Here is a 19617-nt window from a genome sequence, read left to right on the forward strand (position 1 = left end):
CCACAATGCTGATGTGGCCCTCAATGAAATTGAGTTTGACACCCCTGTTCTAGATCAATCAGCTTTTAAGTTTTATTCCAAATTCTACTGTTCTATGTACATCTGGGAATCCTTAAAGTACAGAAAGTACATTCTCAAAGATGTTACCTAAACATCTGCAAGCAAACAACAAAGTTCAGAGAGCACCAAGAACTCTACAGCCAAAGGAACTATATGAAATCCCCTATAAGTCTCCCTCCATGGTGATGGCAAGACAAGCAAATGAGCCATGCAGACATTGCTTAACTGTTAAGATTTTGTGCCAAACAATTTACGTGCCATTAAGTCGATGTCAACTGTTAGTGATGATAGATTTCCTCCATGTATATCTGTCCTTAATTTGTTTCTTTCAGGTTAGCTTATCCAATTAAAATTCTTTTATTCTGCTGACTACAGGGCTTTTTTCTTAATCCATGTCCAATTCAGCTAAGCTTACTGCAAATGATTTTAACAGTATGGCAAACTATTTATTCTAAAGTGTTTCTAAAAGCACTCGTTGTTTCCCTAACTGTGCAGAGCTGATTATAATATATATACTCAGTCGTATTTATAACTTAATAGAATTGAATATGGTAAAAAGCTTGAGACATTAAATGCTATGAAGCCAAGTCTGTATAACAAATGTGCTTCCTATAAATTATAAACTTTGCATATTGAAGTTCAGATATTTAATGACGGGGAGATACATAAAAGCTTTCAATGACAATCTCTGAATTGCTAAACTTAACGACATTAGGAAAACTCTGAAAATGTCATGACCATATTTGGCTTGAGGGGCAAGTTTAGATACAATGACTATGCTCACAAGAATAGTTTCTGGTAATTTATAAAATTTCTTTTGAACACACTCTAAGCAGCATATTTTATTAAGTTAAGCACATGCAAGAGGATTTATTGATCTACCTTAAAACTAAGATCGTTATTTGATCTATGTGCTCGAGAAACAAGAGCGAGCCCTATCTCTGAGAGAAAAATGAAGAACACCTTTTCTCTCCACACCTACACTTGGCAAACACGTGCCGAAGCTCACTTCAAAGTTATTTATTTTCCAGATCTCCATCAATTTTATATAGTTGGAGGAAAAACATTCAGATGACAATACTATGCAATTTTATAAAAGGGCATTATAGTACTGCCCACTGTATCTTCTACAAGAATAGAAAAGACCCTAGCAGTCTCTCTCACACACACATAGAAAACATCTTATTTTTGTTCCCCTAAATTGAGTTGATGCCTTATTGGATATTGTTGTATCCGATACAACAGCTACCACTGATGTTTCGAGCAGGGGGCAGAGACCTGTGGAATGTTGTTTTAAGGGCTCCAAACAGAAAATAGTTACATTGGCAAAAGATCTGAAAACCTCACATAAAGCATTTCTATCCTTTCCTATATAATTCATTAGCCTGCCTCTGCCTTGCTAGCTGAATTATTCTGTAGGTTCACAACACTAGTATATTTGCTCTTAAAAGCAATTAGATTAGTTTTACTAGTAGTTCATCTGAAAGCTAATTGATTGGTAAACATTTCTCTTCTGTTTTCATTAAAAATAAAAGCCAGGGGAAGGGTAAAGATAAGTGGCCCTTATCTCCATTACCATAGCTGTATTCTTAATCAAAGGGAAAATCCACTTTTTCCAAATTGAATGAAAAATGCCTTCATATAATTCTTGTTTTGAAAGAATTAACCTGTAGCCTATAAAAGCCCATTTTCCCTAACTCACAATATGGGTAAAGAAGCATTTTGAGATTGATCCTTCTATAGATATTCATCAAAAACCATTGACTCTAACTGCAAACAAATATCACTGAGAAATATAAGCACTTCTGACTTTAGCCTGAAGCAACTTCAAGCCATCCGTTTTCATTAATGCTGTCTCCCAAAGACAGCACGGTATTTGATAGGAAAAATTTCAACACAACACTCAATGTGTACACGGTTTATAAGAACCTTTAGTAAATTTATATGAAAACAAAAATATTTGCAGGACAACAGCAGCTTTAAAGAACTCAAATTATATTATCAAGTGGGGAAAAAATCCAGTAGCTTTTATTGGTGTAGTATACGTCTTAACTTGTCCTTCCAATTTTAAGTAAGAAAGCAATGACATCGCTCTGAAGTAGGCATAACACCATTACAAGATGGTTTAGATTCCCATGGTCGTAGTAAGAATTTTTTATGCAACCAGAGCAGAAGCCGTGGATGATTCGCTGCAGAAGAAGAGAAGAAAAATTTAGCAACTTCATCAACATGACATCTTGTGGCATCAACAAGATTACGCTTAAATTTATCGTCTACAGCAGCTCACTCAGACATCCAAGGAAGGACTAGCCAACACAAAGGAAAAACCTTTCTGGTGGAAACTGCGAATGGTTGGAAAACTGTCATCACAGTGAGCAACCTGGAAGTGGACTTAAATGTAAAAAAAAACCTGAAGCAAAGCTCAGTAGTCATATTAATGGGATTAAAGTTATATCATTTCCTCCCATTTGCTATACTTTTCCACAGTACAAATCTGCAGCAACTTCTGAACAGGTGCAAACTGAATGTATCTTAATGCACCCCAAATGTATTCATTACAATCAACAGACTTATATACAGAATAGTTAGGAAGTATTTCAGAAAGGCCACTGCTGCGCTTACATTTCAAACATTGCCTCACTTTATAATAGTATTCCTTACATAAATGCCATTTCTTTCTATAACATTAAGCAGAGGAACAGAAAACTGCTGCCAATGTTTTAACAATATAGCCATATTGTGACTGACAGCAAAATATACTTACTACTTCCAATTAGGTGGGAGTACTCTCTTGGTCTTGTAGTAACGAGCCAGCCTATGAATTCTGCTCTCAATCAAAATAAGTCGGAATTTGGCATCTTTATCCTTCCATCAAAAACAAAACATTTTCAAATACTGTTTTGAAAGGCAGCCTAGCAACAATCTGTTTTGTATTTTCTTTGAATAATAATGCAGTACTCCTAAACCAATCATTGTGCTTACTTCCTTTCTCCTAATTCACCAGAGCAGATCTACGGAAAATATAGTATGTTTCAACAGTGCCTATTCCACTAGCACTAGGATCTTAAGATACAATCCAGCATTTAATCTAATTGTATTTAATTTACTGTAAAGGTACTAACTTCTCAAAAGTAAACCACCATTCTAGAATAATTGTAGGTCCCATTTTCAAATTTTGAGGATGGAATATATTCTGCTACTTTACCTTGCGGTTCCTCTCAAGATGCTTGCGGACAGCAACTGCTTTCTTGATTAAGTGGTAAAGATCTTCTGGGAGATCAGGGGCAAGTCCCTTGGATTTAAGAATCCTCAGAATTTTGTTACCAGTCACAAAACGAACTTGGGCAACCCCATGCGAGTCCCTTAGTATTACACCTGAAAACAAAGGAAGCACTTTTGGAAGTACTGTAATTTTAAAGTATCCTAAGTTTAAACGTATTAATTCATTTGGACATCCAAGAAGCATTAGCTACCATAAAGATTTCTGTACGATCGCAAACAATAGCTTGCAACCTGCACTGTAAGGCAGTCCAGTAAAAGCTATAAAAATGTACAATTTTAGCAGCAGCAATTATATTTAAAGGCATTAAATAAACTATCAATTCAATAATACCTTAAATAAAAGTAGGTTCTAAGATTTCAATTATATTAATCATCAGAACTTTATTGAAGAAAAAATGTCTACATATTTGTGTGTGTGCGTGCACGCTACCCATCTTACCATAACTCTGGGTGGCTTACAGACATAAAAAATATATCTACATTAAAACCTGAATAAATTAAAACCAGAGATTAAAATAAAGGACACGTGGGGAGGGGGGCGAAATGGGAGAAGGTGGGATCTGTTGTTACTCCATCAACCATCTCCACTGTGCTGTTCCCCCATTGGAGCCCCAGGCGAATTAGCATAGCCCGGTCTTTAGGCCTTTACAAAAGGATAAGAGGTTGGGGCCAATCTTACATGGGGTGGAGGGAGATGTTCTAGAGGGCAGGAACAAAGGCAGAGAAGGCCCTCCTCCTGCACCCGCATGCTGATGGGACCCACAGCATGCCTCCTCTGCTGGCACGAGTGGGATGGGCCAATCCCAGTGGGATAAGATGGTCCGTCAAGTAATCTGGACCCATGCCATGATTGCACCCAGACTGCACCTGAAAGCAGACCAGCAACCAATACAGCTCACAGTAGTTACAAATACTTAAAACTATGAATAGCCAATAAGCGAACTAGCCAGCCAATAAACCAAGGGAAGTTTATCAAGGTAAACCAAATCAATAAGATGGATTATTTGGCTGCCTGGCTCCCAAATGCCTCTAAATGGCTTATAACTAAGAACCAATATACATGCCCTCATGTACATATTATTAGTTACTCTTAGCACAGCATTTTATTTCAACGTACCAATTTGGGAAGGTGTCAAGCCTTTCTTAGCCAACTTGTAGATCTGCTCTTTGACATCATCAGAAGTAAGTTTCAGCCACTAAAAAAGTTCAATTGTCAGCGATTCAAGTTCAGATATATCAGATAGCAACCACCCAACACAGAACATGTAATAAATAATTCTGCTATTTCAAATTGCAAAAATAAAAAAAGTAAAAGTAAAAAGCTCTTAGTAAAGAGAATTATGTAAGGAGAAAAGCATTAAAAGTGCCAGTTGCTATATCTTCACACACACTTACAGAGGCCAAAAGAAAAATAAAAGTAGGATGCCTTGAAATTACATAGCTTTTGATTTCTTGACACTGTGGTTTTAGAAGTAATAGACTTAACTCTGAAAAAATACAAGTACAATTTAATGAAACTGCAATGCTATACAGTCTTCTGGTCAGTTAAATATTATTTCCCCCCAAATTAATGCCTTTGATTGTAACTGAACTGAGCAGCATGTATGACACCTATAACATATACCATGAATTAAAACTACAAAAAGAGGTTGTAGCTTAAGTATTTCCATATGCTAGCAAAACTGCTTAGAGTAACAAGTTTTAATTTTCTCATGAGTATAATTGTCTTGGAGCTTGGAACTGCTTGAGCATTTTTTTATGTTAACTATTATCCCAACTGTTAAAGTTAGATTTTCAGCAATTATTCAAAATTTAACATGTAACAGATCACTTTGAGATGGTCAATATTTATGTTCTCATTTTAAAGCTTTTTTACTCAGACATGTGTTTTAAGAAATAGGTAGGACATACATCAAGACGCTTTCCTAATTAACTGCAAGAGGGGCATTTTATTTCTTAACTGTTAAATCAAAATATCATTGTAGGAAATAAATTTAAAATAATTTAGCCCGTGGGATGTTTATAAACAATTTGCATCCTTCACTTTGCAAGTCGGATGCTTTTTAATCAAGTCCCAAGCAGGCTGAATAACTACTTACTGTAGGTACGCTTCTCCTGTAAGGCAAGGCCGACTGGGACAGGCCCTTTCTGTTGAAAAGAGAAGTAATTTAATTTAATTTAATTTAATTTAATTTATTAATATTTCTATACCGCCCTTCTCCCGAAGGACTCAGGGCGGTGTACAGGGCAAGAATAAAACACAGAATTACAAAAGTTAAAAAGTAATTAAATACTTGCCCATTAAAAAACAGTTAATACATAATAAAAACCCCAATAAAATGACAGTAAAAAGTAGTCAGAGAGCATTATTTTAGAAAATGTGACAAGCACACAGTTCGCCACAGGGTACTACTAACCAGCTTGATACCGTAGTGAGCTAGAATTGCCAGCACCTAAGTCATGATCAACCCTGTCAGTGAATCCAGAAGCCAAGCTTTTAGAATTACAAGGGCTGCGTAGCTTTTGATTTTTACCCGAGCGACGCGATAAAAGCTTTGCACCAGAGTACGGGGAATCCGCGAGGCGCCGCCGCCTCCAATTTGCACACTTATTTCTCCAATTTTTGCACACTTATTTCCCCGTCTCCTACAAGCGGCGCCTCCCGAGACTTTTGTAAGAGATGCCCGGATGTTTCATTGAAAACAAAGCAGGAGCGAGAGGTGGCCAAACTGCGGCGCGACCAACCGCCTCTCCTCTGCGACTCCACTGGATTAACGAGGAAGCCGCCAGTCCTCAACCGAGTCGGCCTCTAAGCAAAGGCCGACCCAGCCCTCCAAAACAGAAGCGAAGGAAACGCTCCTGAAATAGATCGCGACACTACGGCCAGAGGAGATCGCGAGACCATTCCCGCCGGTCTTCCTGGGATCTCCTCACGCCGAGGCCCCGCTCTCGGCCAAACTCACCCGGGTGCGTGCATGCGACCCATGATGGCGCCGAAAAGAAAGAAGCGAGAAAGGCAGCCTTGCAAGTCGAGCTTGCTTTCCGCCGGAAATGACGTTGCGGGCGGAACGAAAAGACTTCCGGTTTCACACGCGGCTATTCTTCAGCGTGGTCCTTCCGCCTGCTGGCGAACTACACCTCCCAGCATTCCTTTCTTAGTCTTTCCACTTGAGAGACCAGGGTGGGAGACAAGAGAGGGAGGGACAGATTGATTGTGTGTGTCTGAAGCGGCAAATGGCAGCGGCAAAATGTTTCTGATGGTGTGATTTGGTTGTACGGAAAAGCTCCTCGACCGCCGCCTACCATCGCATCGTGGGGCTAATTGCCCGATATTAACCGTAATGTGTATCCTCAGATTGGCTCTTCAGACATCTGTAACCTTAAAAAAGTTCCCAACTTTACAATTTTACCTTGTGCGTAAAGAACAGCAGTTGGCCACTTCCACCCCCAAAATATATCAAATCCTTTGGGATCAAATAACATCGCAATAAGTCCTTTAGGGCAGGGGTCTTCAAACTTGGCCCTTTTATGACTTGTGGACTTCAACTCCCAGAATTCCTCAGCCAGCAAAGCTGGCTGAGGAATTCTGGGAGTTGAAGTCCACAAGTCATAAAAGGGCCAAGTTTGAAGACCTGCTTTAGGGTTTCCCCATTGTAAGGTGTACTTTCCTCCGGGAGTCTAGCGAAGGTGTGAAGAACCTTTTAATTGTACATTACTACAATAAATACATCGTTCCCAAAGTTACACTGTATTTTTTTCGTTGCTCATTTGTCTTCATTTTGGTGTTTGCGTGTTTAGGAGAAATTGTGTACATTAAGATTATACTAAAGGAAGGTGTAATGGCAAAAAGATTAGGAACCTGTCATCTAGGGCCTAGGAGGGATGTATAATGGGCGCTCCACCAAATGGCTGCAATGAGGGGAAAGAACAGCAGTCATGACATTTCAACCCAATAGCAAATCAGTCAGGCTACTTTTGTCATCTCTAGCATTGAAGAATGCTCCCTACCATTCTTTAATTGAACTTTCTCTACATAGGCAGGGGGGGGAAATCAAAAAATGCACTGGACCAATTCTATATTTTTATTTTTTAAAGATAGTTAAAAGGACCTGCAAGAATTAATGGAAATAAAGATGGTATAGTTAGTAGGCTAGCATATTTTCCTTTATCTTTCCATTTAGTGTTTCTTAAGTGAAAATATTAAAGGTAGGAAACCACAATGGACATTTCAGTGATTGGCAGTAATTCTCAAAATGATTTAATCTGGTACCAAGTACATGAGATTTCACAGAATATATGGTCTACTACTGACTAGTGCTAGGATTAACAGGACTACAGATCACAGATTTAGGTGTAAGAAAAGAACAAAGAGGCAACATATAGTTAATATTTGAAGCAAGTTTCTTAAAAATGCTCAGTGGAATAGACCTGATTGAAACTTTTGCGCTTAGATTTCTTGATCCACACATACAAAGAGGCACAATGTTTTTTATTAAATAGTATTTAATGTAATGTAGGACAGTTATGGAGTCACATTTAACCCAAATATTTTGGGTTTAGGCTGATAGAAATAATGTACATCTTTATTAGCTATCAGTGTAATATAGCTGAAGTATTTGATTCTTACAGATAAGAAACAATTGAAGCCAAACATCCACATTTACTTATAATGCATTTTATTATTTATAAACCTTTGCCAAATTGTTAATCACAGTACTGAGAATACCACACAGAGATTATTAAATTCCTATAGATTCTGAGAATGGTGTAATTTTTTCCACATATGGAAGCTTTAAATTTTAGCCCACTGATACACAGTGAACAATATTTTGCAGATTCTAGAAATATTTCTTCCATTTAAAAGCTAATTGTATCCTGGAAAAAACAATCAAATTTAAGGCAAGATACTAACATCTCTGGATCATTTTAAATTTTAAAAATAGAGAAATACCACAGATCTCCCATGCTTTTTATATATATGTATAGGTCATAAAAAGGCAATATAAAAATTTTCAGTGCAAAGTCATAACTAATTATTTAGTACAGAAAATATGGAGGTTGTTTTTCTTAAAAGTAAGATGTTTTCCTCAAAATATTGAAGTAAATGTACAGACACAAACTGACTTCTAGCTGCAGTCCACATTTGATGCATAGGATTTAATTTCATTCACAAAGTATAAAAATGCCATGAGACCACACTTTAAAAACATTCCTTAGTAAAGTGTTACATTTGATTGTGATTATTCCCTTACCCTTTTGTATATCAGCTTAAATATTTGTATTATTTAAAACAAAGTTTGTGTATCACAAAAATATAAATAATTTGAAAGAGATGCAAAATTAATGTTGCTCCTTTACATGTTTAATGGTAACTGAAAAACACTTTTGTAAGAATGTACCTGAAGAGCTTTATTCATTGTGAAGTTATTTTGAGAAATGGTGATGGTGGGCAAAGGCACAGGATGCAATAATGGCAATACTACCGTAATGTGCAGCATATATTCTAACATCCAGACAAGAACTGCAGCTGCAAACCACCGTCATTAAAGGGTTTTTTAAAAAAATATCTAGATTTGTGCTGTGATACACTGTGCTGTAGTTACAGACTGCAAAAAAGCAGTATATATTGCTTTATAGTTAATCTAATGCAATGTTTCACAAAAACAGTAGCCTACTTCCCTGTGTTTATATGACTTGTGGTTTTGTTGATGGAATGGAATACATCTTAAAAAGCATCAAGTGAGCAGGAAATACAATCGAGTTAGTTTACTCTATAGCTTACAACTTACATATTTAACATAACTACTAAACTTCTAAAAATGTTAAGTAGCTTCTATTAATCACAATGCAGTTTTAACACTGAGGAATCCCCAAATTTATTTTACAGTCAATTATGAACATTTCAGCACCTCAGGTTAACAACCATTTGATATACTTTCGTTTAATTGCCTGCAATAGATTGTCAGTCTATCGTATTATTCATCATGCCTTTTTTTTTTTGCTTTAAATTCAGCGGTCTGTATCTTTATTCTAAAGTATTTGGGTTTCAACATTAACCATTCTGCGGAATGTTAATTCCTACAAGAGCTTTTTAAAAAAACAAAAACAAAATATTGGGTTTAGTATATTGCAATTATACCCAGCTTTCTCCAAGTGTTACAAATTAGCTGGATACAAATTAAAGAAATGAATTTGAAATACAATCTACCATACCTCATGCACAGTATCTTTTATTATCTTTACTAATGGCAAATCAGTTTTAATTGAAATAAAATGCTTTGTGGATTATTCCCTTACTATTCATGAAAAAAATCTAAAAGTTAACTCCAAAAGTCACTGTGTCACTTCACTATATAATAGCTAGTGCAATTTATACTTGGCCTTTTTCTATAGTATGCATATTTTTAATTCATATATAATAGAAATTATGCTTTGTGGGACTTCTACTTTGAAATTCAAAATTACTGTTGAATAGCCCATATATTTACCTAAAGAAAAAACATGTGCTTTATAGCAAACCATGGTGGAAAATCAATTGCATCTGCATTCATACAATATTTGTAGTTCAACAACCTGTTGGTAAGGTTTTTTTTAATGAATCTGAACTAAAGTGGACCTAAATTGAAAGGGGAAATGTTAAAGAATTTATATGATGAACCACATAAGCATTTTTAGCAAGTTTAACTTTTAGCATTGGAAAATGTTTTAAATAGTAAAAATGAGGTATAAGCAACAAAATAAGGCACCATTATTTATAATTTAATTTCAATTATTGGCACTCATTCTAGTAATAGCCTCTAAGAAGCTTTATGAGTCATAAGGCTAAATGCTACACTGAATTTCTATCCTTCTATTTGGGCCTCCCTTTTAACAGACTGAAAAATAATTTTGTCATGATCATTTTTTAAAAAAATGTGCTACTGTATGTGCTGAAAGCAGAATTATAAAGTGTTCATAATTATAAATTATAAAGAGAATTATACAAGTTTGCAGTATATCAAGGCAAAAAATTCAAATGGGATTGAAATAATTCAGAATAACCCCCTCAGACTGAATTTGAAACATTTCTTCATATTCAGAACTGCATTTATAACAAGTTATTACATTTATACAATTCATATACATCGATGCTTATATTGCAGTAAAAGCACAAAGCAGATGACTTGCCAGAAGTCTTGTGTAAAGTTCTGCAAAGGCTGGTCCAACTACAATCCACCAAATTGCAGTGTTTCAAGCTAAAGTGTATGGATTATCTTCAAGTAGAGAAAAGTGATCATATAGAAATGGAGTTAAGATTATTTAGGTCATATTGTCAGCTCTGTAAGTTGTCAGGTTCACAAATATGGTGCAGCAGCAAGCCTGTACCAGTTCACAGTCTCCTTGCTTAAGTTAAAATCCTTTAAAGAAAGAGTGATCCCACCCAGGAAAAAGTTTTCACGCAGAGATTCAGCACTGAGTACACTTAGCTGAAGTTCCCTTTGCTTGAGTGTTTCTTTGCTATATCCACTGTACACAAGCTATTAAAAAAACAAAAAAACAAATTCAGAAGCAGTGCAAGACAAGACAGTTTACAAAATATCAATAAAGTTTAGGAAAAGGTTAGGGTTTATTATTTATTTATTTATTGATGGGATTTATATCCCGCCCTATCTCCCGAAGGACTCAGGGCGGCTAACAACAAAACATATAATAAGTACAGCAATCCAAACAGTCTTTGTTGGCATCATTAACCAAATCCCACTAGTAGTTAGCTGAGGAACCACTCCAATTCAAGCTATTTCTGGCTTGGTCCCTCCCAACCCTGAGCTTTGGTAAAATGAGGGGCTGCCTCCTCTTGAACTCCCCCAACCCACCTATCTTGTTCTCACATGCCATTACTGTACTGACCAGGGCCTACTTGTGTTCCTTCTTTAAAAAAAGGAAGCCATGTCAAAGAAGGCACTAGCTGCACTGGCATGAGATTTCACGAAAGAAAGTCCTGGTTGGTGCGTGGACAGAAACCCTAGCAAGCACTAGCACAGGGGTAGGCAACCTTGGCTCTTTTATGACTCGTGGACTTCAACTCCCAGAATTCCTCAGCCAGCATGGCTCAGCTTGGAAACCTCTCCCTTTCCCCTCAGCATGGCTGGCTCAGGAATTCTGGGAGTTGAAGTCCACGAGTCATAAAAGAGCCAAGGTTGCCTACCCCTGCACTAGCACAAAAAAACCAAGCACCACTAGCACAAAAGAAGGCACACAAGAAGCCCCTGACTGGTACTGTAGAGGCATGTGGTGTGGTGGGCAGGACTGGGCAGCAGGGGTAGCTGGTGGGAGTGGATAGGCAGGCAGCCAAAAGGCGGTCATAAATATGGATGAGTCCAAGTATGTACTAATTTTGTTCACCTGTGGGGGCGCTGCAATGGCCAGAACTTCAAGGGTCCGTCGTAAGTCCATTCGTTTAGCACCATTGTAATTTTGGTCACTGAATGAATGGATGTTAAGTGAGAACTACCTGTATTCCTATTATTTATCCCTCAACGGATGGTTTCTATATTACACTTTGCTTTGAAAAACTACCCATTTCAACTTACCATTTCATTGAATGTTGGATTTCTAGTTTTCCGTGATATTTTGGTTTTCCGCTTAGAAGTTTTATGCATGTCTGGAAGCAAATACGTCTTTACATATGGATTAGGATCTGCACCATCATCAGTAACCTGACAAAAAGAATAATTTTTTTAAAAAAGGACAACCATATTCAAAGAGAGCAGGGGAAGTACTTAATGTCTACATTTAATTACATGTCATCAAGTCTTAGCAATCGCATAGACACGACTTCTCCAGGATGACTGCAATAATTTACAATCCCTTTTTAAAAAATGGATAAAAGCTCCAAATCACTTAAGACCAAATTTTTACCAGACATTATAAATGTGGTGATAATTTAATGCTTATGGGTGAATGGTATTTTATAACAGCACTGGATCAGGCTACTTGGGGCACCACCTCTCCCCAAGAGTAATGTATATCTAGATCAAATATTGGGTATCTGAACTAATGCTATCTAGTAGGACTTAGGAAGTACCGTATTTTTCGGACCATAAGACGCACTTTTCCCCTCCCAAAAGTGGGTGGAAAAACGAGGTGCGTCTTATGGTCCGAAGGTAAGCGAAAACACTTGTCTCCCGTTCAGTCAACGCAGTCCATCAGCTCCATTGGAGAGACGTGATTGAATGAAGACATGGAATTCTCCGCCCCGCCCCTGTGATTGGTCGGCAGGGGAGGAAATACAGACGTGCCTGCCATGCCTTCTGACTGCCTCCCCCTCCCTGCGCGCGCACATTTTCTTTCTTTTACCTCGCTGCTAAAGAAATAGTTTTTGCTAAACTAAACCTCATAGGTGACTTGCCCCAGCAAAGCCGTGAGGAGTTGTCCCTGCAGGTTTCTCTGCGAAGTTTATTGGAAGTGATTTTCCATTTGCAAGATAATACTGCTAATGAGGACCCAGATTGTTGGGGGCAATTAAGCTGAGCCCTAATAAGCAGGCATATACATAGAATGAAGGCTACTGCTAAGCTTGTAAGCCGCCATGAGTCTTCGGAGAAGGGCGGGATATAAATGGAATTAAAATAAATAAATATATAAATAAAATTGTTTGAAATTGCTTTGGCATCTTAGAAAACCTATTCAGGGAAAAGAAACTACCGGTACCTACCTTTCTTTTTCTTTCTTTCTTTCTTCCTCCCACCCTCCGTTCTTTCTTCCTTTTCTCTCTCTCTCTCTCTCTCTTCCTTGCTCCCTCCCTCCTCCCTCCTCTCTTTCCTTTCTTTCTTTCTTTCTTTCTTTCTTTCTTTCTTTCTTTCTTTCTTTCTTTCTTTCTTTCTTTCTTTCTTCCTTCTTTCTCTCTCTCTTTCTCTTTCTTCCTTCCTCCCTCCCTCCCTCCTTCCTTCCTTCCTTCCTTCTCTCTCTTTCTCCCCCCTCCTTCCTTCCTAGTATACCGGTACTATTTGGTTCAGAATTTTTTTTTTCTTGTTTTCCTGCTCTAAAAACTGGGTGCGTCTTATGGTCAGGTGCGTCTTATGGTCCAAAAAATACGGTATGTCTTTTCTGTGGCTGCCCATACCTTGTAGAACACTCTGTCTGTGGCAATTTGGCAAGTCCTCACCTTCTTAGCCATCTGGAAGGCCATTACGACCTGGCTTTTTACCCAGGCACTGGAATAGTGCGGTGAAGCCTATGTAGGGTTATTGCAGCACCCTGAGCAGTTGACTGAAACATCGGATTTTTAGTTTTTGTTGCATGGTTTTTATGGTTTTTACAGTTTTATTGTCGTTGTGAAATGCCCAGAGTGGCCTTACAAATCTTTTAAATAAACAAATAAATTGTATTATTGTTTATTGCTTTGTTGCTATTATTTTGTACAATCCTTAGGATTCCTTAAGAACCTGTAGCTTAAGGACATGGGGCTGCACGTTGTCTTTGCAAGTTTTGATTCACTTCGCCAAAGATGCTATCAATTGAAAATTTTAATATGACAGAAGGAAAAAAAATGTTAAATATCTGACTGGAGAGTAACAATATTAATTACATTTAATTTTAGTGAAACAGAACTAATGATTTTGCTATATTTAATTTTTAATTTTAATATTCAATTGCCTCACTATTTTGGGGGATATAATCCTCATATTGCTTGAGCCTGATTTCCTCACCCCCCCCCAGAAAGATATGCATCTTGCTTTTGGAAGACAGTCTCATCAAGCATACTACAATTATTTAAATGTGAGCACATTTATATACTTACCAAATCTTTAATGTGCATCACCATGATAAACAGAGTTTTATTTCTATAGGAGATGGACAACTTAACTTCTCCTCCTACTTTGCCTGAGGTAGGACTTGAAGGGCCTACATCTAAAAACAAACAAATATTTCATTTTGATTTTGGGCCGGTCATTCTTTCTCAGTCCAACCCACCTCCCAAGGCTGTTGTGGGGGAAAAAAGAGGAAGAAGGAATATCAGGTACATTAAACTGCCTTAAGTTACATATAAAGTGATAAAGGCAGGGTAATAAATTTTTCATAATAGAAACAAAGTAAGTACAATCACATTTTAAGTGATACTGTACAAGAAGGTTGCTTCTGTCAGAACAAAGGGTGCCATTTCCCTTTGCTGTTTTCCTTGCTCTCATGATCTTCAAATCCTCCAGAATAGACAGAGGGGGCATGTGTAAAGGATTCTGGGGACCAGGGTTTCATCAGCAGTTTGAATTCTGTTGGTTATTTAGCTATACAACATAATTACACTTTATGTGGTAATCATAATTCTTCCAGAAACTGGCAAATTGCCTCAGAATGTGATGTCTGAGAGAATGTTCAAAATGTATCCAAGGGAAACAGAATACCCAGAGTTCTCCAGAATGTTCCATTCCTACTTCTAACGATTTAACACAATTTGCACTGTATATCTTTGTATTCTATGGGAACTCCACATGGCAGAGGCTTCAGAGTTCACAGAAATAATTGTGCTATTCAGGATACTAATTAAACTGTACAACTATATTCTTACCTGTACACCTAGTTATTCCATCAATTCCTTCAGCTTTTTCATCACGAGGTAAGGGATGGAAGAAAGTATAAACAAGATCGCACTAGGTTGGGAAAGATAAAATTTCAGTAAGAACTGACTGTCATACAGACTATATATAAATTCATCTATGTATTTTGCAGGCTACTGTCAAGAATTACCTCCGATACATCTGTTGATGCATTCATTAAACTTTGTATGTAGCTATTTAGCTCTACTTTCCTCTTGGCTGCTACATCCTTTACATGAGTTCTTCCTAGAACCATCTTACTAGGAAAACTACAATAACAGAGGTAAAAAGTTACTTCAGTTTCATTGAGGCAAACAAGTAAAAGCAATCATACAGACTAGGCAATGCAAAGTATTAAAGCATTACAACATGACGTATTGCTCCATGAAGTGTTGAAGGAGTTATTTTTTCTGGATGGCTCAGCAGATGTCTTTTCATGCATGTATACTGTATGTACATCTATTTTCTGATAATCTCAGCTAAAGTGTTTCCTGTATATGTACATCTATCCAAAATTTATTTATCTGATTTTATTTTTATTAATTTTTATGCCACCTATTTCCCCTAGAATGTGACTGAAATGGGAAATACAAACGGGTAACACCCAGGGGTAGGGCCTTCTCAGTGGGCACGCCTGCCCTTTGGAACCAGCTGCCCGCGGAGCTTAGGACTGCCCCCGACATCCGTTCATTCCGCCGGGAACTGGACCTGGCTCTTCGAGCTCTCTGGCCCAGGCTGAGAATTTTAAATTTTTAATTTTAACTGGGGTTTTTATTTTCTCTCAGGGTTTCATTTAATCTTTTTTTAAATTGTTTTAACTTTTGTATTGATTTTCTTTTGAACATCCTGTAAACCGCCCTGAGTCCTTCGGGAAAGGGCGGCATATAAATCTAAATAATAATAAATAAATAATAAAACCTGAAGAGTATACTAGATGCAGCTTCTCCATCACTTGCTTGTGGGAAGTCAGCAGGGAATGTCAAAGGTCATTATCACGTGATTACAGCTCACTGAGATGTCCTGCAGTGGGCACCAAGCACCCAGACTGCAATCATGTGACTGCTGGGATGCTGCAATGGCCAGGACTCTGAGAACCGGCTCTATGTCCCCCTTGTTTAACACCACTGTAAATTGAACAGTTGTTGAACAAGTAGTTGTAACCTGAGCACTACATGTATTGTTGAAATGTGCAGGGCTTCATGTAAATCCAGCTGATCTATAAACAGACTAAATGCAGTAGTAACCCCCAAAACAGGGTGCTTTACTCGTTTACTTCATAAAGAAAATGTTCCAATGTGCAATGTGCTAATCTTAAAACTCTAAATAGGTAAGTTTTAGATACAGTATGTAAAACAAAAACAATCCCCTAAAATAAAATTGCGACACGTACCCTGGTAATTTCCAAAGAGGAAATAGGATCCCAAGCTTGTTGTGTAACTCCTGAAACTCATCAAATGTGCGAAAAATGAATGTGGGTTCAGTTTGCCCCTCTCTCAAAACTCTGACCACATAGATCTGCCAAAGAAAAAAGCGAACATTTCACTATTAAAAAGTTTAACTCCTGTAATCCTGTGCTATAAACTTTCCAAATCTTGTTCTCTGCAGAAGTGGTAAGATTTCAACTCTCAGAATTGAGGGTGGGGGAGCAGACATGACCAGACTTGAAAAGGTACACCCTTATATTTATTTCGAATCGTCCAATGAAAAAAAGCAATGCCAGTAGCAAAATTCTCAATCTTTCCTTTGCCTTGAGACATAGTTTACAAGCCAGAAGGACCAGATTGATGTATGATGACAATATGATAGCCTTGATATGCTTGCTCTGAATACAATTATTTCAATATTTGGTGCTGCAACCATATATATTTTTTCCACTCCAACCTCGCAACTGAGGCATCAAACCTCACTGAAACAGAACCATTTTGAAGGGGGGGAAAGGCACGTGTGTGTGTGTGATGTACTCTGTAATGCTTCTGCGGTCCTGAGAAAGCTGCCAAGCACCCAAACTTTAAACCTGTGGCTACGGGGCTGCTACAACAGCTGTAATTTCAAGGACCAGGTGTAAGTATCATCTTTTCAGCATTGCTATAACTTTGAACAATTGTTGAACAAAATGATTGTCTGAAGACTTCTGGTACAAAAACCCTAAACTTCATTTCCAAGACTTAAGTATCATTAAGTTATGGAACATCCATTAAAGCAGATGTTCCTTCAGTGATATTACTGCATTCAATATGGTTTGACTCATAGGTAGATAAGTTGCACTCAAATGAAAAACAACAAAAATCTGAAATTGCTGCTATAATGGGATACATGTGAAAATATGCTGGTTAAAGTGAATGAAGGAAGCTACAGAAATCACAATGAATCAAAATATAATTCAAAGCCTTACATAAAATTTATCTGGGTTGTATCTTTTATGGTAGGTAAAAACAGATGCTTCTTTGATACGACCATCTTGTTTGAGTGAGTAGGTTTTAGGTGAAAAAGATAGGATTGGCTCATCATTAGAAGGCAGCCCTGAGAAACGCAGTTGAGCAAGGTTGTGAATAAAAAAGTTGAACTTTGTAGCAACACTTCCCAAGCTTGATTCAATTAGCCTAGAAATAAACAAAGAATATTAATTTCATATGTTACAAGTGTGCCAATATCTTTTGGTTTCTTTACAATTACAACTTTAATTTTGTAATAAGAATATGAGGGATCACTTCACAGTTCAAATTTTAGTACAGTGGTACCTCAGTAGTCGACTGCTTTGAAACTTGTCAAATTTGGTACTTGATGAGTTTTGATGTGAAAGTTTTGTCCCAGTACTTCGTAGTCTGTTTGGTACTCAACGCACAAACTAGAGCTTGTTGGTGTCAGTTGCCTTGCAACTTTATGGGAAAAATTTATTTGGTGCCCATCACTTTTGGCACTTGTCACACCTCCCAGAACCAATTAATGATGAGTATCAAGATATCACTGTATAGTAATCATGATAGAAAACTTTAAAATTAATATTCCAGATATAAAACAGAAATAGATGATGGTAGAGCTACTAGTTTACTATTGCTGAACCCAAAGAACTATGTGTATATAGAATAATTCCCAAGTTTTCTTTTTGGAAATGCAAAACCCACAACATATTGCAAACTTCCATCACTAAATTTTGGCAGTCCCAATTGCCACTGTAAGGCAAATCCTCCATGGTCGAAGCATCCCATAGTCGAAGCATCCCACAGGATCAGATTTGGGACCTTCAGCTGGCTTCCCCATTGACTTTGCTTGTCAGAATCCATCAGTTAAGGTCACAAAAGGCAATCATGTGACTGCAGGACATTGTGATGTGCTAATTGCAAGCCAACCCAGCACCTAAACTGTGACCATGGGACTGCAGGGATGCTGCGATTGCCGCAACTATGAAAACCTGACACAAGTCCCCCTCATTCAGCACCATGGTAACTTTGAATGGTCGCTGAATGAGTGTAGGCTAAATGACGATTAACTTTGGTTTGTCCATTTACAGAATTTATAAACTGCCAAAATCATGACTTTGACATCTCAGCAGTGTAAATCAATTTAAAACCCAAAGAATCAGAACTACAACAATATAAAATAGCAAAATAAAAACAAAACCATTAGAGGCTGAATAACAAGACACTCCCTTTCCCAACAGAACTAGTTTAATCACTGTCTTGCCCAGTGCATAGAAGAGTCTGGGTTTTCATAGCTCCCTGAAAGGCTAATAGGTCAGGGTCGCCTGCATCTCAGGGGGTGGGAAAGTTCATTCTAAAGGCAGACACAGCAACCAAGTAGTCCCTTTTTTAAGGCCCATCAGTTGACCCTGCTTGAAGGAAAGGGACTTGAAGCATGCCCACTCTATGCATCCTCTTGAGATAGGCAGCTCTAACTAGACATAGGCAAGTAACCCAGCCCTGTAGTGCTTTACTGTGGTCATTAGCACCTCGAATTGTATGCAGAAACCTACCCGGAGTCAGTGAGGCTCATGGGCAAAATAAGAAAGGAGACATTTCCTTATCTCTACAGTCCTCTATACACCCAAATGTCCAAACCAGGTGTTAAAGTTGCACAAAGATAAGGGCAAATAGGTAGAACTTCTCTTTGTGGAAGTTAATTGAGCCTCTGGCCTTAGCTGCAAGCAATAGGTGCATGCAAGAAACAAGATTTTAAAATTATTTACCTTGTGAAGAAAATGGTGGCCTCGGCATCAGTAGTTTGGGGCTGAAGAGCATCCTGGACGTATTTGAGATCTTGAACTCCAGTAAGTTCTGGCAAGCCAGAAGACATCATCTGTAAAATGAACAGTTACTTTTCCAATAAGCAAACATACATTACCTACTTCTACATAAACAAGCATTTATTTTAAAAAGGCTTTCCAGATTTTTGCCTGCTATTCAGAACTTTTAATTTGAAATTAAGTGTCAGCATAGTTCTGTTCTTTGCTTTAAAGGCTATTTTGTTAACATCAGTGATATGTAGAAATATTACCAGGGACAGCAGATTAAGGAAAAGGTTGGCTTGTTTTCTGATTAAATTATAAGCTTGGCAGCAGAGATCAACAAACAGCTGGAAACGAATTGTGGGCTTTTCTCCACCATTGATAACGTAAGCCATGTCTGATGTCAGCACAAAAGGAGCCCGATCCCTTTCAAAGGATAGAAAATAAGAATTTATTTTTAAATGCTGCATCCTGCATGTA

The 19617-nt window shown here is 37.7% G+C and overlaps 2 protein-coding genes across 3 annotated transcripts in view; both read right to left on the reverse strand.

The window, feature by feature from the left end:
- Positions 1-1971: 1971 nt before the first annotated feature.
- On the reverse strand, positions 1972-6404 carry RPS13 (ribosomal protein S13). The gene is made up of 6 exons (XM_083350143.1): positions 6306-6404; positions 5442-5490; positions 4460-4538; positions 3266-3435; positions 2825-2925; positions 1972-2249 (listed from the first exon to the last, which is right to left on the reverse strand). Exons 1-6 carry the CDS (start codon positions 6326-6328, stop codon positions 2216-2218), a joined length of 456 nt encoding a protein of 151 aa, XP_083206269.1. The 5' UTR covers positions 6329-6404; the 3' UTR covers positions 1972-2215.
- A 1593-nt stretch (positions 6405-7997) lies between these two features.
- PIK3C2A (phosphatidylinositol-4-phosphate 3-kinase catalytic subunit type 2 alpha) overlaps positions 7998-19617 on the reverse strand; it is a 62012-nt gene continuing 50392 nt past the window's right edge. For both annotated transcript variants that reach the window (XM_083348756.1, XM_083348757.1), the window contains exons 26-34: positions 19407-19563; positions 19099-19208; positions 17308-17515; positions 16306-16430; positions 15067-15184; positions 14888-14969; positions 14123-14232; positions 11913-12038; positions 7998-10859 (exon numbers count right to left, since the gene is read on the reverse strand). In XM_083348756.1, the coding sequence (XP_083204882.1) occupies positions 10677-10859; positions 11913-12038; positions 14123-14232; positions 14888-14969; positions 15067-15184; positions 16306-16430; positions 17308-17515; positions 19099-19208; positions 19407-19563 (1219 nt within the window). In that variant the 3' untranslated portion in view covers positions 7998-10676. The remainder of the gene's footprint in view (positions 10860-11912; positions 12039-14122; positions 14233-14887; positions 14970-15066; positions 15185-16305; positions 16431-17307; positions 17516-19098; positions 19209-19406; positions 19564-19617) is intronic.

This window comes from Vipera ursinii (genome assembly GCF_947247035.1).
Source record: "Vipera ursinii genome assembly, chromosome: 1".
NCBI lineage: Eukaryota > Metazoa > Chordata > Lepidosauria > Squamata > Viperidae > Vipera > Vipera ursinii.